The sequence below is a fragment of the Oryza glaberrima genome, chromosome 6, assembly GCF_000147395.1.
Source record: "Oryza glaberrima chromosome 6, OglaRS2, whole genome shotgun sequence".
NCBI lineage: Eukaryota > Viridiplantae > Streptophyta > Magnoliopsida > Poales > Poaceae > Oryza > Oryza glaberrima.
The window spans coordinates 6,433,897-6,456,884 of NC_068331.1; the positions used below are offsets into that span (position 1 = coordinate 6,433,897).

General features: G+C 39.4%; 2 protein-coding genes across 2 annotated transcripts; one reads left to right on the forward strand and one right to left on the reverse strand.

Moving 5' to 3' along the window:
- Positions 1-5,390: 5,390 nt before the first annotated feature.
- On the reverse strand, positions 5,391-16,060 carry LOC127776845 (uncharacterized). Its single transcript, XM_052303407.1, has 24 exons — positions 15,403-16,060; positions 15,178-15,302; positions 14,990-15,084; positions 14,714-14,911; positions 14,293-14,383; positions 13,704-13,755; positions 12,934-12,999; positions 12,331-12,485; positions 12,174-12,244; positions 11,789-11,980; positions 11,651-11,692; positions 10,484-10,591; positions 10,176-10,265; positions 9,958-10,033; positions 9,414-9,510; positions 9,265-9,334; positions 8,977-9,153; positions 7,485-7,607; positions 6,976-7,059; positions 6,670-6,854; positions 6,445-6,583; positions 6,277-6,333; positions 6,058-6,129; positions 5,391-5,967 (listed from the first exon to the last, which is right to left on the reverse strand). Exons 1-24 carry the CDS (start codon positions 15,843-15,845, stop codon positions 5,854-5,856), a joined length of 2,922 nt encoding a protein of 973 aa, XP_052159367.1. The 5' UTR covers positions 15,846-16,060; the 3' UTR covers positions 5,391-5,853.
- Positions 16,061-19,478: 3,418 nt separating this feature from the next.
- LOC127777871 (salt stress-induced protein-like) lies at positions 19,479-21,354 on the forward strand. The gene is made up of 3 exons (XM_052304488.1): positions 19,479-19,521; positions 19,836-20,039; positions 20,590-21,354. The coding sequence occupies exons 2-3, from the start codon at positions 19,839-19,841 to the stop codon at positions 20,824-20,826; spliced, it is 438 nt and encodes a 145-aa protein (XP_052160448.1). The 5' UTR covers positions 19,479-19,521; positions 19,836-19,838; the 3' UTR covers positions 20,827-21,354.
- The last annotated feature ends 1,634 nt before the right edge of the window (positions 21,355-22,988 follow it).

The window sequence follows — 22,988 nt, forward strand, 5'->3', positions numbered from 1 at the left end:
TGACTAAGATTTGACACTATCAAAATTTTTAGTAGGGCATCAATCCAAACATGCCCTAAATATGTTACTACCTCCGTCCCAAAATAAGTGCAGCCGTGGATATCCGTGCCCAACATTTGACCGTCCGTCTTATTTAAAAAATTTGCGAAAAATTTAAAAATATTTAGTCACACATAAAGTACTATTCATGTTTTATCATCTAATAGCAATAAAAAATACTAATCATATAAAATTTTTAAATAAGACGAACGGTCAAACGTTGAACGTGAATAGTGTAAAACTGTACTTATTTTTAGGACGGAGGGAGTATCACGTAAGCAAAAATCTAATGTGACAAAAGTGACAAAAGAGTTAAAAGAGAAGAGATGTAAAAAGATAAAAACATTATTTCTCATACAAAAAACTATCTCTATAAAATAAAAACGATAGATAAAAAGAGAGAACACAGGAACCAATAATGAAAACGGTGGATAAAAGGAGACATAAGAAATGAGAGAACACAATAACAAGAATTAAAACTGTGGATAAAAGAAGAGAGAATAGAGGTGATTAGATGAGAATTTAATTTAAAGACGCCATTCACTGGATATATAATTTTTATAAATAATGTCTATATGACATGTAAAGTATAAAGTATAGTATGAAAACTATTTTGATAGTTTTAGTTTGAGATGACCTTATTATCCACATTTTCCTAGCTGCTTCGTGCAATCGGTCTCGTCAAACGGCTCACACGGCTTCCACGTTTCTCTTGTGTTAGTAGCCAGTAGGAGTAACTTTATACTACCACTGAAATAGCTGAGCTATATACGCGTAAATTACAGGTCTTAGAAAAACGATCTGGGTTGGTCAACAACCTTTGGTCGTAGGCCATGTTTGCGGCTTGCGATTAATGGAGACCGAGAACTTGAGGGCACGTAAAATAAGAGAGTTAACATAATAATTAATTAAGTTTAAAGTGTTTCTTTGAGCCCGTTCAGATAAGTGCCATTTTGTACCATATCATTTTTTAAAAATTAACAAACACTGGTAATGCCTAGAAAATTTTGATACCAATGCGTTTAGCTTGTCACCAAATACTGGTAATGCCTAAAAAATTTTGGTACCAATACATTTAGCCTATCCTACTAAAATTTAGAGTAAAGTCCATCACCGATCTCTAAACTTGTACCGTTGTGTCATCCCGGTCTCTAAACTCGCAAAACGATCGTTCAGATCCTCAAACTTGTTCGACTGTGTCATCCCGGTCCCTAAACTTGCAGATCACTTGTTTAGGTCCTCCAACTTGTTCAGTTGTGTCACCCCGGTCCCTAAACTTGGATTTGAATATCATCTGGGTTAAATAGAACGGTCTAAAGACTTTATATTTAAAAATAATTCATAACTTTTTCATGTGAACTCTAATGAAGACAAACTTTATATCAAACTTGTAGCCCTCGACGCGATTTACAACTTTGTAGTTGATTTTTTTTTTATTTTAAGTCATTTTTTGTCCCAAAATGTAATTTTAAAATTTAAATTTCAAAATCTATAAACATGGAACAATATTTTGGGACCCTAAACAGTTTTAATTCAAAAACTTTTCAACTACAAAGTTGTAGGTCGTGTCGAGGGCTACAATTTTGATATAATGTTTGTCATCATTAGAGTTCACATGGAAAAGTTATGAATTATTTTTTGGTATAAAGTTTTTAGACCGTCCTGTTTAGGGACCGGGGTGACACAACTGAACAAGTTGGAGGACCTAAACGAGTGATCTGCAAGTTTTGAGACCAGGATGACACAGTCGAATAAGTTTAAGGACCTGAATGGTCGATTTGCGAGTTTAGGGACCGGGATGACACAACAGTACAAGTTTAGGGACCGGTGATGGACTTTCCTCTAAAATTTAGCAATGCTGCCACCTTATAAAAATTTTGGTGTCGCCAAATTTTTAAAATGTTCACTTTTGCAGTAATGTAAAACAAACATGGGTCAAGGAATATCCACGAGTTGATCCAGCCTACCTCCGTATGGTTCCCACCATCCAAAAGTCTTAATCATATTTTATTTTCTATCCAAAAGTCTTAATCAAATATTTGTCCTTTTATTTTGCGGTGCTAGATAAAATTGTTAATTAGAATCCGAGTAGCTATCTTAAATACTCATTTGTCATTATATGCATGTATGTGTACAATTCATTGATATTTGTTACATGCGGGATTAGTTAATTGTTCTTTGGTTTTAGTAACAACAGCGTTGAGACTTCTGGATAGAGAGTATTATCAGTGTCTCCTATGGATTATGGTCATATATATCAACTTCTTCTCCTGTACATAAATCGGCTTCAATATAATCGAAAGTTGTACCTAAGGAATTATTATTTATAACACAGATTAAGTTTACACTTGGTTTTCAATAATTCCATGTGTTTTTTCTCTAGACCATGTAATAATTAATTGTAAGATTATGTAAATATTCCCTCATTTCAAACTCATTGTCGTTTTAGATTTGTTCTAAGTCAAACATGACTAACTTTGATCATTAAATTTTAAAATTTTGTATTGTTTAACACCATAAGATTTATTCTTTTATTCACCGTGAGTAATATTTTCATGATATACCCCCTCCGTTCTTTAATAGATAACACCATTGACTTTTAGACACATGTTTAATTATTCATCTTATTAAAAAAATTTATGCAAATGTATGAGATATAAATCATGCTTAAAATACTTTTAGTGATAAAAAAACTCACAGCAAAATAAATGATAATTACACATTTTTTTAACAAGATGAATAGTTGAACGTATACCAAAAGTTAATAGTGTCATCTATTAAAAAACATAGGTATTGTATAGTGCTATATAGAGAGTTCACTTGCTGTTAGACTACATAAATATATATAGGACCTGTTCATGTTGATGACATTTTCAACAATACCATTATTTAATAAAATTAACAATTATGTGGCTATATTTAGTTTGTTACTAAATATTGGCAATGTGCCAATTTGCCAGAATTTTGGCATTGCCAAATTTTGGTAACATTTATCTTGGCACCAATCTAAACAGACCCATAATATTTTGGAAATTGTAATCCAAGTTAGAAATAAAAAACAAAAACAACAAGTAATCTGACGGTAAGACTGTAAGAGCACCAACTTTCCAAGGTTCCATAGTTCTTATAGACAATCAATGCGTGAGAGCTACTCCCTCTGTCACAAAATATAAGTATTTTTTTTATCTCGGTTCAGTCTTTGAGGTGCTACTTTGACCAACAATATCTATAAAAGTAAGATGTTTTAAATAAAGAGAATTGCATATTATGATAGCTCGTTTAATGATAAATATAGTAACATCAAATTTACATGATTAATCTTTTTAATTTATTTGCTATTAATAGTTAAAATTTAAAAAGTTTGACTTCGCACTGTTCTAAAAATACTTATATTTTGGGACGGAGGGAGTAGAATGGAAAGTAGCCTACACAAAGTGAAAAATTGGTTCTCGATAATTTTCTCCTATCCTCAATGCAAAACAAAACAAAAAAAAATCATCGGATACAAGGTGAAAAGGTTAACAAAAATTGTTTCTTTGGTTACTTACATACATATAAAAGCTCTTATTCGAAATTTGGGGATACTTAACTCTGGTCAATGAATGAAATTTGGAGTTTGTTAAGCCTGTACCATGCACTCCCTACCTTTTGCATACAGGACTGGTTTTTGAACGAGACGACTCCACGGTGCCACGTCGGATTGTCACTTGTGAGTTTTTGGGTTGGTGGCATGCATGGAGACCAAATAAGGGAGTAGGTGGCGCTGCCAATTTTGAGACTTTGACTCTTATGTTAGCGCTAGCCGGCACCAGATGTTGTTTGTGCTGCTCTGGTTCGTTTTCAAGCCCCTCTCAGAAATCTGTAACAATTACAGGCTTATACTATGAGTTTTGACTAGTTTAGTTTATTATCTTATTAAATTAGCAACGCTAAATTTTAATAAAATATGGGCAAACACCAAAGGTATATATGATTGTGATAGGAGTTATAAAATATAGTTTAAATTGTGGTGCCCATTGATACTTTTTATTCACAAAAGCGCGTACTACAAGTTTTTTTTTTTTAACGAACAAAAAAGAAGCGCAGACTACAAGGATCCACAAATCATGGTAGAGAGATCATGTCATCAGGCTAGAAGGTTCGATGATCATCATGTCATGTGCCACGCTGGCTGGGCAGTCAAGCAACGGCGGCTCGCCGCACGTGTCAACCCGTCGCCGGTGGTGGGCTGGGCGGCAGACGCGCAGTTAGGGATGGAAAAAAAAAAAAAGCTCGGGCTCGTGAGCTCAGCTCGGACTTGGCTCGGCTCGTCAGCCAAACGAGCCAAGCCCAAACCTCCTTTTCAGCTCGTGGCTGAAATGAGCCGAGCCGAGCCGAGCTAGCTCGCGAGCTAGGCTATCATGTGTTTATATCAATTATTTTATTTTTTATGGTGTTATTATTTGTCAACTTAAAATTTATCATTAAGATTATGAAGAATTAAATATATAAACTTATTTACATTTTACATGATGATAATTTGTCCTTGCTTTTCTTAATAATTATAAAAATATATATGAAGAGGTGTTTCAACATGAAGGCTTGCAAGTCAGCTCGAGCCAGGAAACGAGCCGAGCCAAGCTCAAGTTTTAGCTTGTTTCCCTAACTGAGCCTGGCTCGGCTCGTTTCCACCCCTACGCGCAGTCCTCCCGGTAGTGGTAGGTGTACTGGAAGCCTAACCCAGATTAGAGCTAAGTTTAATAGTATAGTCAACTATCTACTCTAAATCATTTATAGTCAATTTTAATAGCCAATTTATATAATAATTATCTATAAAAATATACTATACAATTAACCCAGCTTAGAGCAAGTTTAATAGTTGAATTCTAGCTATATGAGAGGTGGAGCTAGAATTGGTGTCGTATCAAACAGGCCCTATATATACCAACCGCAAGTGGTGTGAGTTATTTCAGCATGCCGGCGAGGTGACGTGGTAATTTTCAAGAGGGTAGGTTTATTTCTAAAATTAAAAAAGTTCTAAACAAAACAATAAAATTTCGCTTATCTCGCCGTCGAGTTCCATTCGCCGCATAGTCGCGCTCTCCAAAACGTGCCAAATTGCCACGTACTAGTGCTTTGGTCCAACTCGCTCGCTGCACGCACGTAATCAGAAGACAAAAAGGCAATGAAGGCGTGCAGCACCACTACAGTCTACAGGCGGAAACACTTGCCGGTCACAGAACGGCAAGACAAGACGACGGCTCACCGAGTCCCAGCTCTCGCCGGCATCGAATGGCAGGTAGAACTACATTACAGGCCGGCAAAGCCGGAAACATGGACAAGCAAGAGCGAAACGGCCAACGCAAGACATGGAAAATGAGCAGCCACATTGCAAAGGTAGAGAAAAATTCAATGATGAAATGATAATGCACGAGCTGCCATGGAGAGCAGTTGCTGCAGTTCAGCAGTTGACAAAATGGAAAGAATATGGGATTTATTTTGTTGTAACAGCATATTATCTGTTGTCTCGGGAGGGACAAAATTTCTTCTTCGGCTATTTACAGTTTGGTCAGGTTTCAACAGGGGGATGCATCAAAATTACAACAGGAGGACGGAGCACTTGTTCAAAAAGGCTCAGGAAAATTTGGTGTGATTAGGTGTTTCTCTATTGATACAGGGATCACATAACTCTGAAATAGGATATAGGTGAAAAGGAAAGGAGGCGGGCACATCAGAGAAAGAAGCGCCTATTGCTGGCTTCCTATGGCTAAAGTTGGAGCTCGCTAATGTTGCAGATGATACAATGTGAGAACTAAAAATACAGACAGAACAATGTTAGCTGCCGAACCCAAATGGTGATTTACTCCTGCTTCCACCTTCCCCGTACTGCTCGTTCCATTTTCGTAACTCGTTCATGCTCGTGGCGTCAAAAGCGACGGATGGACTTACCTGTATAGGGGGCAAAAGAACCAGATAAGTATCACAAAAGCACAGCACAGTGAAACACTGGAGATGCAGTAGCCAGTGGTTAGGTTATACCTTTGCTTTTGCTTGCACAAAATCCTCCAACTTTAAGGGCCTCAAAGATGTTTTTGTGCCACTAACGCCTCCCTAAAAAAATGGAGATCGTATGAACAAACGTGGGGACACCACATCCAAGATGATGAACAAAGCTTAAGAACGGAAGTACAAATATTTACAAGCATGGACAAATCACCTAGCTTGAAGTATAAATATTTACAAGCAAGGACAAATCACCTTTTCTTCTTCTAGAAGCTCATGAACTGGTCTGTACGCAGCTGCGATGCATAGGTTCTGCAGAAAGTGCCACGTTAGTCTCCATACACAAAACAAACATGGCTAGTAGATGTTTTCTTGGAAAGCAGGAGGTTAAGAGTTGAACCGCTATGGAGGGCTTAGCAATACCTTCAAGTCACTACCAGAGTAACCCTCAGTTGCATTGGCTAGTTCGTCAAATCTGAAATCAGATTCCAGGTTTTCTTTTGCAAGTAAAATCTTCAGAATTTTCATTCGATTCTGTGAGTCCGGAAGGTCAACGTATATCCTACATATCACATTGACAGACCGTCATTTTGATATACTGACCAAGCTTAGATAATTTTGGTAAAATCACACGATTGCAGATCTTACCGCCTAGGTAAACGCCGAATTACTGCATCATCTAGATCAAATGGACGGTTTGTTGCACCAAGAATAAGGATCCTTTGGTTCTCTTTGGATCTTAAACCATCCCAAGCTGCCATGAATTCATTCCGCATTCTTCTTGTTGCTTCGTGTTCAAATGCACCACCTCTTGCACCAAGTAAGCTATCAACCTGTCATTATCAAATACAAATTGCATTAGAATAAAGAGATTTTGTATGAAATTGGAAACCACAAGATAATCTCCTGAATATAAATGACTATGCCAGTTTCATTAACGGAAGCAAAATTTACCTCGTCCACAAATATGATAACAGGTGCTAGCCGACTAGCAAAGGAGAAAAGGGCCTTAGTGAGCTTCTCAGCGTCTCCAAACCACTGTAAACAGAGAAATATATGGACAAGGGCTCCATGAGAAAAGTTTTATGCAAGGGATGGACTGCTAAGTTCTGTGTTGCCTCCTAATTTCTTTCAAGTGGCAGGCACACACTCGCAAAAGATGGGGAAAAACGTTAAATAAAAGCTGTACTGAAATTGGTGTGGGAGCTAGTAGAGATTTTGATTCAGTGCAGACTGCAGCACCAGCACAGTTCATATAGTCAGTAATTTGTCCAGTCACCATTTATAAAAGAATGTTTGGCATTATCATGTCTTTCATTCACTTAAAAACTTTGATGAAGGGGAGAAAACTAAATACAGAAGGGCATAGAAATCTACCTATGGTGAAATAAATAAAAGATTTAACATGAGTACATGACTCCAAGTCCAAACAGTTAAAAAGAATCAAAAGAGTCAGACAGAACCTTTGATGTAAGATTAGAACCAGTTATGCTGATAAAATTTGCTCCAGCTTCTGTTGTAAGTGCCTTTGCCAAAAGTGTTTTCCCTGTCCCTGGAGGTCCAAAAAGCAATATACCTTTGCAAGGCTAAACAAAGGTCCATACAAACATGTCATGTTAAAATTACAACAATGAAAATTTTATGCATATGCAAAACAATTAACAGAACATAACAATAAGGAAGTACACCCAACAAAGCAAAGCTAAATATCCAGATTTTGTTTCATACTCCAATTTTTGCAAGGCATGGATCGACTTGTCGCAGCCATTTATTTAGCAGTTTGACCATAAGTTTTTCTTGGAATATGTTGTTACTAAGAATATCATGTACAATGTACAAATCTACTAATACCACTTCTGTATGATTAAACCTATATATAGTTAGCCTGGTAAAAATTTGAGAAGTTTGAATTTTGAAATGAATGCCTATCATACAAATTTTGACACACAGGGCACAGTTGAACTAAGAAAGATGGTCATGAGACCTTGAACTTCAGGTTTGCCAACTTGGCAAATACAGTGGAATCAAGCAGTATGGCATAAAACAATAATCTCATTAACATCTCTAATGATTTTCGCATTTTCATCTGTGATAGCAACACTTGCGCCTTGACGTGCAACAGCCATAGCAAGTAGGTTCAAACTCGACCTGGTGGGGGTGGGGGGGGGGGGGGTAAGACAACCCCGGGGTATTTTGCTAAGAAGACCTTCTCATGCAGGTCAAGAAAACCCCCGAACCCCTGCCCCAACCTTACACAGCAGCACCATAGCCCATGTGAGAACGACCAATGACCTGGCCAGGCCTTAGACCTGTGCTTTGGTGTAGGACAGACGAGGGGAATTTTTTTAACCCCAAGCTGAAATTCACTCCCACGGGGAGTCGAACCCAGTACCTAAGGAGTGCTACTAGAGCCACCTAACCAACTCACCTAGAGGAAATCAGGAACAAAGTTTATGCTATAAAGGGACAAAACTATTTAGAGACCTGATTTAAGGATTTATTTTCCATCCAATTAACATTTTGTTGTTTTTGCGTCTAGTGCAAACATGTAAAAGTACTGTAGACTCACTATGACCCATTATATCATATGTTCAAGACATAACTTGTAACAGGTAAAGCAGATAATACAGAAAAGACGTCCCCATTAAAATTGGCATCAGATAATCGCTGATTATAAAACAACATCAAGCAATAGTGACATAGCTGCAAACAAACTTGTAGAGTCACGAGTCAGAACACCAAAGGTCCCAACAAGTTACAAGCTTATTTATATAGAAAGGGATAGCACTAAATTTTTTGTACATTAGAACATAACATTCCATGATTTTAAGCTATGGATTGGTAACATACTCCAAGGTAGTTTATACACCCAAGTGGTAACAATGAAGCAAAACACTATATACAAGATCAAAAAAAGGTGCAGGTAGACACGATAACAAAAACAGGAAGGCATACCCTTAACAAGTTCCCATGAGAAAAAAGCTCTGGTCTCCTCATTGGAAGAGTAACAAGTTCATCCAGTGTCTTCTTAACATCCTCAAGAGCACCAATATCATCAAATTTTACTCCAATTTCATTGGGAGGTACAACTGCTGAAATGAAATTGCGCTCGAATTCATCTTTTGCCAAAATCTGCAGTGAAGATCCCCCTTGAGCTTGGAAGTAACGCAGTACAATGACTTGCCAGCAGGACAAATAAGACTAGCAACTAATAGAAAAGTGAAACAACTAAAGCTAAATTACCTTAATTTTTTCAGAAGACTTCCTCGATGAAGCCTCCTGTGCCTTTAACCTTCCAATTGCAAGGTCCAGACTTCAAAAAAAAAACAAGAAAGCATTGTCAGTGCAGAGCCAACAGAGATGACCGAATCCCAAAATCAATGATGAAATACCTCTCACGGGGAATGATCAGCCTGTCACCCTTTATAGAGGGACACGTCACTGATGATAAATAGTGACTTCTAGCCCATCCAATGACCTTCTCTGCTCCTGCAATTGGAATTCCAAATTTTCAATGTATATGAAATTACGTATGCATAAAGTAAGAACCTGTCCTAATTATCACTCCAATAAATTAGTTGAGCGAGTTGCATTCATTATGCAGTATTAGAAAAGAAGTATTTATTAGTGTGTTAAGTTTCATCACAAGAAGGTGCAAAACAAATTGATAGGGCCATGTAGTTGGCAGATAGTGGTTGCATACTATATTATGTGTTTCTGCTGGGGTAATTGTGCAGTAACAATTCACATGTGATTGCATAAATCAAATAAAAATGCATACAACCAGAACATTCAAACGTCAACTCCAACAAACTTCAACTTGAAGACACTATGCTTCAAATTTTCATATGATCAACAAAGCATATATAACACTGGCAACCCAGGTAAAAGTATAGCATATACGCATCATAATATGGATCCAGCTAGCACACTCACTTTGTTTTGTCAAAATAATGCCCTCCGATTTCACATGCAAAAGATCCTCACATGATAGCTCATGCTCTTCAAGCACCTACATTAATCAGTCATTACTTAAAGGCAAGCACTTTGAGGAAGTGATGTTTTAACCATATGGTTTTGTAGGTCAGTAAATGAAATTCAAAAGCAATTGCAAAATTACTGATTAAAGCACATGTAATCAGCATGTCCAATACCTTGTGCATTTCTACAAGGTTATGCCTTGAGATAATTATTTTTCTGTCCTCCTCAATCTGGTTATTGAAAACTCTCAGCTGTTCATCATCCTGCACATAAAAAGAAATAACATGAGTATTAAAGTCCCAGCTGTAAAGTCTAAAGGCAACAGCTGTCTAATCACAGAGGAATTGCATTTAGTTATTGGCATAATGTAACACACAGACGCATGATCATTACATGTCAGTGAACAACCGCAGTCAAAACCTTTGGAAGGATTCACATATGAAAACTTCAGAGAATCAGTACTAAAAAGATGTCAACTTACCTTTGGAAGAGGAATAAAGAATTTATTTCTGAAGAGCTTTGATATGTCATTTGACTTTGAAGGCTTCCGCGCTTTTAGCCCACCTACCAGCCGCTTCAAGGATGATGTCTGAAAATATGGTATTACAGATTAATAGACTTTTTGTGACTATAGGTTGCGGGAAACCCACCATGCATGGTGTTAGAAAGAAAAGCAGCTCCTTAGAACATTCAAGTTCTCCAAGCAGCAAAACACAGAATGATGTACAGCAAAACCAATAAGCTCCTCCTATCAAAACACCTTTCTTTGTTTTCTAACTATTCCTGTGGCAAAACTACAGTTGAGTATTTCCTGGTAGCGTTGTTTGTTTTAAAGGTTGCATATGGAAAACCTAAGTTGTCTTTTTAAAAAGCATTTCCATTTTGCCTTTTTCTTATTAGCTAACAGGTAAGTGGTAACCATTGTTTTGAGCAAAGGCCGGGATGTTATATTCCATTATCTAAAAAATAATAATTGCAACAGCAACAATTTGCCAATTACTAGTACTTGAAACTAATCACAGCTCAATACATCATTGTAGCAGCAGCAAACAGGTACACATCAACCTTGCTATATTTGGCTGTTCCCAACGTACCTAGTAGTGAAAGTCACTACATTTTCAGACTAGGCTGAGCCAGATCTTGCTTTCTAACAGCACTATAAACACAGCTTGATATGGCACAGGATCACATATATCAGCATCCCTTTGCGTTTTCTTCCAAAAACCAGCATGATGTCAAGCCAATCTTATTAACCTACTGGAGTTTATGGGACTATTCAGCACATATATATATGTTATATGTTAGATGAGCAACTGTTTTTTTCATTTATTCCCAAGCAGTGGTGGGGCCAGGATTCAGACATGGGAGGGGCCTAATACACTGTTATTTAGGTTAATTATCTAATTAATAAGGTGGTTATGTGTGGAAAAAAATGTTAGAGGGAGCCAGATCACTGCCCCTCCCCCCGCCCTCTAGCTGGATATAGTCTGAAGGCCTAGGAACCTCACGTGGTTTTCCATGCATAAAATCAAGATGAGCAGCAGAGCAAATGTAGGAGAATGCAAGTGTTTTCTGAACAGTTGAACAAAGAACTTGAAGAGTACCATAAACTAAACATAACTTCTTTGATAGATTAACAAGACATTACCAGTGGAGATAGGCGAGCAAGATTGTGGAACACTAGCGTCTTCTGCATTATGAAAAAAAAATAAGATCCAAAAGAAGTGCCTAACTGCCTATAATATAAATGCAAGCAGCTGGAACAATAAGTGTATCTAAAATTTACCGGCTCTTTTTCCTTGGGCGCTGCCTCAGTTATATTTTGTCCACATATCAAAACTAAAGACCCAGTAAGCTGGTCAAACACTTCTTCTACCTTTTCAACAAACTCCCTGCGATTTGATCTTGGAACTGCCCTAGACAGCCACTGGGAACTATCAGGAAAGTAAACAATGGCTGGCTGTAGAGATGGCAGTACCTATTTATATAAGAGACCCAGTACAGTTAAGTTCATTAGCAGATCATACAAGACACAAGTATAGTAGTTACAGCATCTGCATATCTCACCAAGTGTACAACATAGAACAAGACGTCAAAACTATGCAATGCAAACAACAAGAAAATTCAACAAAATATAGGTTTTAGACAAAAAATAATTTCTGTCAAATTACCTCACGAAGTGCTTCGATTGCGATGTGCCAATCTTCTGCCTGCATATCATGGTCAAGCTCAATATCCTGAGCTAAAAGTACAAATGAGATCAGTGTTAAAATTGCAGAATTTTCAGGTCAGTTACAAAACTATGGATGACTGGGAATAGAAGCATACTGTCGACCCAACAAACTGCTGGTTTAGCAAGATGCTCTTTGCTAGCTTCATCTTTTTTATCATCAGACAGCTTGTCTTCAGAAGGATCAAATATAACAGCTGCTTGATCGCCATTGATCTCATACACCTCTCCACGCTGTCCATTTGATAATGTCCTGCAATTATGATATAATATGGTGTTAAAAAATAAACTTCTCACACAAATTGTGCCTTTTAACAATGCTAAAAGATTAGTTTTCGATATAAGGAATATTAAATGTAAAATGAACTCATTCATCAGAAACAATGGTGATACAAAGGACTATTGAGATGGAAACAAACATAAATATGACTAGTGGCTATGAGTAGAGACCACACTAACAAGTATTAAGATATTTTGCACCTACGTCACACCTGAAACTGCAAGAACTTTATGCACAAAGATTTAAAGCAAAACTTGTAGAATATTAAGATAACATGCCAGCAAATGATATACATTTCAGGAGTAACTCTTCCACCATAAATAACAACTGAATCTAGGCATATATTGCTCAAAATGTAACAGCAGTAACATGGAGTAAAGTTCCAACTAAACCTTCTAGTCCTAACCTACACAAAACTCACCTGCCATTAATAGAAGTATAGGCATTTGTTCCTCCCTCTTGAGTAGGAATTTGCCCCAAATTGATCCTGTGATATGAAAGATATATGTTATGAATCATGAATAGCATCAAGAAGTACGAAGATCTAAAACCATGTAAGAAGAAAGGGTTCGATGGATAATATGCAGTACAAACAAGTTCAACATGCCTTTTTGACGCAACAAGAAGTTGAATCACCAATTTCACCAGCATTATGAACATGAATACTCAACTGTCAATGCAAGAGCGTGCATCCAACTAGACTAACACACGTCGTCTAAACCAACCCATGGTTTCATGTGCTTGCTGCTTGTAATGTCTACATATGCATATGCATAGCCCACCCATCCAAATTACCAAATGGATTGGAAAAATTTGAGTTTATAAAAGTTATTTATGTTCCATTAGATTTCATTATTATCTTTCAGATCTGTTAACCGATGTGAATGGCTGTCAACAACTTTCAGAAACATACTCACTTTTTTAAGACTAGATAACCAAACAACCTGAAAGGCAAACTCCTCGCATCATATAACATCTAATAGTCTATGTCAACTTGTTGCACACGGCACAGATGCATCATTATTGCAAGGTCAGCTTTGCAAACAACACAAAAAAAAAGGTACCGGATCAAGTGAGGCACCATAATATTGGATCTAATTAGACCAATAGAACTTCAATACAAAAGCATGAATGCCATGACACAAGTAGCCAATAAACCAAACATGGGTAAGCTTAACTCCCAATAAGTACCTGTGATCTGCTTCAACAAGCACTGATGCTCCAACATACTTGACCCTATCTCCTGAAATAGTTAAACAAACAATTAGAAAAGTTGTTTTGACCTTTGTTCAACTTTTCGACCTTTGTTCAAGTTATTGTTCTAAGCTATTGTTACCTTTATAATCTATAGTATTTAATTAATCCATGTATTAATTAATGAGCGGATAAGCTCATTTGGACAAGCCCTAAGAAGGTCTAGCTTGAATATCATATTTCACCAGTAGATACAATGCTATGAACAATTAAGCCAATACTTAGCATATTTGCCAGTGCGTTGCAACAGCTCTCAAATAAACATTCCATAAGTCTAGCCATACATAAATAAGAGATAATAATAAACCCCATATTCAAAGAATTGCATGCCTAATTCACATTAGATCAACTGGCAGCTGCTAAGTATAGAGAATTGAATGTATTACCAAATGTTTTTACAAATAACACATTTATGTTTACATAGATCGGTCCGCAAAAGATCTGGTGAAGTGGGGGCGTAGAGCACACCAACTCCTTTTGATAAGTAGTTAAAAAACAAGATGAAAAAGAAAGGTAGCTCATGTACCCTTTTGGAGCGGCCTTTTCCCATCTTCAGGAGACTCAGCAGTGTCAGAGGATTCTGATGTTGATGAACTTCCCTGGGCACTAGCAACTCTCTAGAAGCATAAGTGATCAAGGCATAAGCCACGTGCCAGAAATAGAAGCAAACAAATACAGGGGGAAACAAGGATGATTATAATTTGCACTAAAAGATGTTTGCAATAAAAAGATGGGAACAATTCGGCTTGAATAAAGTTATTAACAATAATGCCACTTATGTATTTGCAGGGATTTTTTTCTCTTTGTCTAAAAGGTCTTTCTCTCATTCATTAAACAAATGTATTGATACAAAGTAGTGGTATAAACATATATCAGAACAAAGCTTTGCTAAGAATTTTAAAAGGTCAGACTTCAATATGGTTCTGCAGCTTAACAGAAACAAACACCTTTGCAAATTCCTCAAGAGTGCATGGAACAAGCTTCTTGAGGTCTTCCACGGATTTAATAGCATCATCATCATCGCTTTCACCTGATTTTTCTTCATCATCATCGCCTTCATCTTCCACCTCTGACACAGACCCTTCATCTTCAGATTCTGCATGATCATCTTCTTCCTCACTCTCTGAACAATCTTCACCAAAATCCTATAAAATGATGCATTAGGTTTGCTCATAAAATGGATTATCTAATACTTAGTACAACATAATGAGGGGAAATCTTACATATGGAGCTAGAACACTGCTGTCCAAAACCAACAGTGGCACGCGTAGCTCATGGGCAAGTGCTTTTACCAATCTCTCCCGGTAGAGCTCAGTTCCTGCATTATAGAAACAAAAATAACAGCATTCCAACATCCGATTAATAAGACACACATATTAACGAAAAATTCAACCTCATTTGCACACAGCACCTGACAAGCTCTGGAGCAATATCCTCCCACCAGAGGACTGCAGCCGAGAACCATACTCCAGAGCGACATCTTTGTGGCGCAGGTGTGCCGCCACACAATCACTCAGCAGCTGCCTTGCGTCCTCACTTGCAACCAAAGAGAGAGCACACAATCTAAGTTAGTCTGGTTCAACGAGCAAAACATTTACAGATTAGAGTGTTCGGGCCAGTTCGTCGTCAAGCTTACTCGACGTAGTACGGGAAGCTGCGCCAGGAGAGGGTGGCCTTCTCCCATGGCACGACGCGGCGCAGGAACTGGTCGCGGAAGCGCTCCCGCTTGGTGAGGAATGGAGACTCCCGCCTCCTGCAGCCGGTGACGAACCGCTCGCCGCTCAGCCATTCCTTCTGGTCCCTCTCCCCGAGCCGCGCGTGCTCCTGCTCGCTGCTGCTGCTACTACTACCGCCTCCGCCGCTCCCCACAGCCGCCTCCGCGCTGCCGACGCCGCCCTTGGAGCAGTAGAACCGGGACGACGGCCGCCGCCGCCCGTCGCCGAACGGCAGGGGAGGCGGCCTCCGCGCCACCGCGCTCCCGCCAGGCTCTCCGAGCCCCACAACAAGCGCGCCTCCGGTCTCATGCGTGCGCAGGAGCTGCGGGCGCAGGAGGCCGCGCAGCCGCATCGCGCGATGCATCGCTGGAAGCCGCGTCGTCGTCGGGCGAGGCGAGGAGGAGGAGGGATCCGCGAGCGCGCTAGGCCTCCCTCTGGCGCATGCGGCGGCGGCAACAGGTGGACGGTGGATGGGCGCCGCGAGCGCCGGCGGCGCGACGGCGGGGAGAGGTGTCAGGGTGGCGGCGGCTGCGACGCCTCGGGAGGAGGAGTACGGCGGCGGCTGCACGGCTCGCCGATTTGGGTGGGTGGGTTAGCTTCGCTTCGGATTGGGCCGTGTCATCTCTGGGCTTTGGAGTTTTCTTTAGATTGGACCAGAACTATCGAGTTGGACCAACCCTATCTACAGAGTTGTAAGAACGGGCCGAGTTTACCGTATTGGGCCAGAAAATTTCATTCCTATCGAGGTTAAGGGCCTGAGCTGGAGCTCAGCCAAACCGTTTCAGCTCCACCAAAAATGGAGCGGAGCTGGATGGAGCTCTCTCACTAGAGAGGTGGAGCTAGGTTTAGTATCTCTATAACTCCACTTCAGACCCAACTCCTGAAAATAAATTTAGGAGTTTGAGCTCTACCAAACAGGCCCTAACTCTTTGGGCTGGGCCACGTCAAGATCTGAGCAATTTGCTGGCTCTGCCACTACAACTTGTCACTATTAGTCCTGAATTGAACTGCTGATTCAGTGTTGTATTAGAAGAAATTCTTCTCCTCTCCTCTTAAGGCCTTTATAATGTGGCGAGCTGTCATTTAGCTCGATCTCTCCACGTCACAGATTCAGTACGAATCTTTGCCACGTTCATGGACGGGCTCACCAAATTGATGCCCGCGTGATCTTCGTTGGTCACCCGTTCTTGGCGTGAGGAGAGAAGACTACAAACGCGCTGGGAAAGACGTGGCTCCGTTTTGTTTTTCCTACATGGACTATAGACCTTGTGGTCTTCCTGGGTCTTACTCCCTCCGTCCAAAAAAAAAATCAACATAGGCATGGATCGAAACGCTCATGTCCAGATTCATTGTCCTAGGATCTATGTCTAGGTTGGTCTTTTTTAAGACGGAGGGAGCAAGCCTTAGTGGCGTCTTGGGCCAAGCCTATGCATGACCTACATTGTAAAGGCTCTTAGTATGATGGAAGCAACATGGGGAATCACAATTTGACCATGTGTACTATTCCCTTTATCCTATAAAAAACAAATCTAGTAAAGGATACGATATATTCTAGATATATTTTAGTACTATGAATCTTAATAGAACATATACTAGTATTACAAATCTAAACACAATACTATGATGTGTCGTATCACGTATTAGATTTGTTTTTTTTATGAGACGAAGTATGATGGAAGCAATTCCAGTCACCCAAGAACTACTAACGACAGTATCATATATGCATTTTCATTTGGGCATTCAGGGGGAACTGACCAAACCCCAATGGTTAAATTCCTTTGTCTACCGAAATTTCATTTGTGCTGCCAAGATTGAATATTCAGAAAGATTGCGAGGAAAAGAATCAAACCATAACGGTTGGTTTCCCTTTTGCATAGTGAAATTTCATATGTTCTACCAAGTGCCAACTGCCAATGGCTAACCCGTTCGATTAAGTGTAAGTATGCAAAACGAGAAAGATAATAGTGTATGACTGATTGCGTTATTACGAATTTAAAAAATGAATATATTTGATATTATAAAGCAATTTATATATAGAAAGCCTTTGCACGAAATACGCCGTTTAATATTTTAAAAAACATGCAATTAAAAATCGAGGTAAAATCTATATCTTAATAAAAAAAGAATGAGACAATTCGTTTAGAAGTAAAAAAAAAATCCAGATCGAAGTTTTGGTTTCTTTTTTTTTTCGTTGGAGAAGACAATTCGCCCAGCATAACTGCGTCAGGTCTTAACTGCTATAGATACCAGCTTAAGATTGATGCTTTCAAAACCAAAAACAGGCCCCAAACAGGGCAACAGAGCTTAGGAAACAAAAACTATACATGGATCCGCTTACCAACAATTGGTAGAGGATTCGGATGCTTCCCATGGTACTAACTAATAACATGCCATGTAATACTAGATCTGACGCGCGAGGTAAGGAAGTTTTTCATCTTACAAACACGGTACAAACGCACACGCTCACAACACACGCATACCAACCCCTACAAACGCATATGTGCACACCCTACCCTATAAGCCACCTCCAGAAAACTGAGCCGGTATATCTTGAAGCTGTCGAAGTCACCACTAGTGCCTCGTTGTCGACGTCGACGAGTATGGCGCCTACCGCTGAAAGAATAATTAGTCGTAAATACGATCACCCTTATTAAGTCCAGGATTTGAACCTGGGTGTATTGGTTTCGCCATAAGGATACTAATCTATCGAGTTACGCTCACTTCGCGGGTGAAAGGGAGAAACCATATAAGGGTAGAATGGATATTTAATTGTTAACTTTGCATGTGAAGATGATGTGGCATGTTCACGCTGTATTTTTTTTCTCAAGAACTATGTAAATCAAACGATAATTATTTTGAACAATTTAAAAATATCAGTGACTAAATTGACCCTAGAACGTTTTGACTCTTCGCCCAAACTAAAATAATAGTATCGAAATCAAGGTGGCATATACACGAAGTAGTGAATGGAAAGAGAGAGGGGATGAGGTAATTAAGTATTTGGTTCCATATAGATTATGCTTGGGGTAAAGAGTAGTTTCTTAATTAGGTTGTGGAGTATATCCATATGGTGGTATTAAATAGGAGTATTAAATATCCATATGTCTTGTAAATAAATGTTACGTGCGCCAGCTAGATGTCAAGAACATGCGGTAAATTAAAGCAACGTAACGTGGCAAGTTGAGCAGCCTATTGTCGTAAGCTTAACTAAGTCGATCATACTCCACATTAAAAGCCATCAGCCAGAGCTTGAAAATTAATGTCAGCTCAACACACTATATTGCCATGAGCTTAATCAAGTCATAGGCATTAACGCAAGTTAGGCCCTATTTCTTTCAGCTTAGAATTATTATAATTTAGATTGTTGGGAGTAAACTGAAAGAAACAGACAATTTATTGAAGTAACTTATTATAATCTGGACCCAGCTTATTATAATCTGATAAGCTTATTTAGGTAAGCTTTTTCTAGATTATTGGGTGAAAAAATACCCACCATGCCACCCCACCCCCTCTTTAGACTTGCAAACCCAATAATCTAGGCTCTAATAATCTAGGAAAGAAACAACTAACCACTTATTTTACTACAGATTATAACAATCTAACTTATAGTAATCTGACTCAATAATCTAGATTATAATAATCCCAAGCTGAAACAAACAGGGCTTTAGCCAGCTTAACACAAGTTACTGACAATTAATACGTATACTTGCATGCATGTCCTGTTCACGTTACTACTTGTAACAAAGCTTTCCTGCTCACGTTACTACTTGTTACATAAGTGAAAAAAACGTTCGAGGGCACATGGAAACTGTACATGTACTTGTACTGCGCTAAGTTCAATTAATATAGACGTACACAAAAGAGTACATATCAAAAAGAGCCAGGGGAAACTGAATTTGCACGCATGCATGCACATTCATATGATCGAGATCAGTAGTCTACCAAACAAGCACTATAAATAGGGGCCTCTTATGCACAATACAATCACAAAATTAACAAGCTAGCTATCATTCCTCCAAGTGTCAAGTACTTACGAAACGGTACTATGAATATATGTATAGTTACATTTTGCACTTCAATATATATGTGTAGCTTCTGCCTCTCTGCTTGTTTTGCATTACATTTATTTGCTTGTTGGAGAAGTAGATAGCTATATCTTAAACATTTAGATCTTATTCGGCTAATCCCATATGCGTAAAATTAGAGGGGATTAATTCCGCACATTATTCCTCTTCTTCCCTAATTAAATAACCTTATAGGTGGAATTAGCCGAATAAGTCAATGATTAATTTTTCTAGTCCTCTCTTGTGAGTGGATTGATTAATTACTACTTAGAATTGGCTCATATACGCAGAATATGCCGGCATTGGTGAAGATCGGGCAGTGGGGTGGATATGGAGGGTCAGCTCAGGACATCACTGTGACACCCATCAAACTCACCGGCATGACAATTCGTAGCGGAAATGCGATCGATTCCATAAGCTTCTCCTACAGTGGCATTGACGGACAGGAGCATGTCGTGGGCCCATGGGGTGGTAACGGTGGACACGCTACCACGGTACAGTGCAAAATTCTCAATGCTTGAATAATTAAGCTTCTCATATTCCAAATTAACTGGTCTAATAACTACTACTACCTTCATCACAAGCCAGCCGTGGGTATCCGTATCCAACGTTTAACCGTCCGTCTTATTGAAAAAAATATAAAAAAATAAAAAAATAGTTAACATAAAGTGATATTCATGTTTTATCATCTAATAACAATAAAAATACTAATCATAAAAAAATTTCAAATAAAATAAATGGTCAAATGTTGGATATGAACAGTGTAAAACTGCACTTATTTTAGGACAGAGGATACCTCCATTCAAAAATTTAATCACCATTAGACTTGTTTGGGTGATTATTGAGGCCAGGCACCATTCAAATTAATTTAATTCCTTTAACAAAATTCCTATTCCCTCTGTTTTCAAATATTAATTTGTCACTAGATACTAATATTTACTACTAGTCAACTTTGACCGCTCATCTTTTTTAAGAAATTTTGTCTATATATACTCAAAAGTATGACAACTCAATAATTTAATTACTCTTCGTTTGTTCTTGCAGATCATGTTAGGCCCTACGGAGCATGTGATAGAAGTTTCTGGAACCCATGGCAAGTTTGGACCTGTAGCTGATGTTGTGACGTACCTTAAGATTGTCACCGACATTACAACATATGAGTTCGGTGTGCGTAGTGGAACAGACTTCAGTGTCCCGCTGCAGGGCGGTGCCCATGTCGTTGGTTTCTTTGGACGCTTTGGAGTGCTCATGGATGCGATTGGCATCTACACCCGCCCATGATGCTTCACATTACCTACCCACGTTAGAGTGTCATTGTATCGTTTATGTTTATGCTTATAATTTAAATTATTTAAGTTTTAAATTTTAATTTTTAGTTAATTTTGTGTTTTTCATCGTATTTTATTTTTACAGTATTTGATTTTGAATAGCTAAGGACACAAATACGAAAGTTTTACTCACAAATTATTTTGTAATTGCTAATAAATGGTTTGGATAAGCATAAGCATAAGCGGAACGATGAGCTCCTACATATGCCATGGTGTTGTTATTAGTATAATTGTTGAGGATCAAAATTTGTTATATGTATTGGTAATATGGTTTTGTATTGGTAAAAGACCCCTCAATGTTATAGTTTCACATGTGGTGTAATCTGGGTGGTGTTGCAATAAGGTTAGGGGTCCTATGTTTTCTTCTTTTTCATTCGGAGATTAGGGGATCCCACGTGTGTTGATCACATGATCCCTTCAAAAGTCTTGTGTCTTGTAATTCTCCGACTATGTTATTGAATAAAGTGCCGTGGTACCAGGAGATGAGCTTATATTTGTGTGCAGAGTAGTACATGTATAATTTTGTAATACTCTGAGCTTTTAAAATAGTGTACACGATGCAATACTATGCGCCTTCATTAAGTAATTTTAGGGAGTATTAGACAAACATCTCAAAAATTCAACTTTAGTTTCTAACGTTGTTCGGATAGACAATCATGATACATTTGGATGTGTAGAGCTTTCAATTGAGAAATAGATTGCATATTTGTTGTAATTGAAGTTCGGATGAAGCCATCATAATTAGATTATAATATGGGTCATTGGATTTTCTTTTGTCCAGGCCAATTTGCGGAGTGCCGATAACTATATGAGCTTTTTGACGGGTTCGGCCAAGAAATCATCGAACATATCACTAGTGGAAGTAGGAGTACATTGTGCAACCTCAAGGGGAAATGGTTTGAAGATCCAACTCTTTGTGAGCTCCTCAACAGAGACTAGAATACCTTAAGGATTCAAACTTTGGGAACACATTGTTTTGCAAGAATTTCGGTGATATCACTCCCGTACTCTTCTAGCTTTGCTATTTTGTGCTACTAGTAGTTTAGTCGTTGTTTGTGCAATCTTTCCATACTTGTGCCTTGCTAGATTTAGTTGAGTTTGTGCTTTTCAGTTTTTCTATAATTTTTGGAATTTATGAAATCTCATTTCAGAACTTCCGGAAAGTACCATTTCCGCATTTACTTAAAAATTTTAATCACCTATTCAACCCCCATCCCTCTCTAGGCCTAATTGACCCATTTCAGTCCTGATTCCAGATGTTATGGTCTATGATTCATTTTGGGAGAAACACTCCCAATAGGAGAGCTGGGTGGTGGTGACTTAGTTGAGATGAGAGGACACTGTAGATTGGGGAGGACTCAGACTAGTTTAGATTCATCTTGATTGATAATAGAGTATATGAGTCCTTAACTCCCGCGAGGGAGCCGGGTGGGGGGTGGGGGGGAGGGGAGGCAGCCCGCGAGGAGGAGGAGCGAGCGGGCCGGGTGCGGCGTGGTGGCGAGCCCCCTGAGTGCGGCGTTGAGGTCGTTGGTGGCCGGGGCGGGGAGGGAGTGGAGGAGGAGCAGCGCGTGGGGGAGCGCAGCGAGAGCGCGAGGCAGTCGAGGAAGCGGGCGCGGAGGCCCGAGTGGGCGCCGAGGTGGCCTGAGGTGAGGAGGTGCGCGTGGAACTGCTTGTAGTGAGGGAGGGAGGCCAGGTGTGGGAGGAAGGACTCCAGATGCTGCGTTGCCGCCGCCGCCGCCAACATGCCGACATGGACAGCGGGGGTGGCATGGCATCGGAGTTGGTTGCCCAAGGGCCGAGGCCTTGACGAATGCCGGCAATGATTTGCTCTGTTTGATTGGATCTCCTTTTTGGGTTTGGAAAAAGAACACTATGGCTCGCTTAAAAGTAGGCCAAATCTAATTCATACCTCTCAACCAGAAAATCGGATAGGACGACTCCCCGATCTGGCGGCCACTGTGGCTGTGGGGACGACATGTCGGGGAAGCGGAGACGGCAGCGAGCGGCACAGGCGACACCCGCCACCCCTCCTCCAGGCCCATCTCCGTCTCCGCCGCCCCGTTCGACCTCCTCGCCAGTGTCGAGTCCATCGCCTCTGCCGCCATCGTCCTCGTC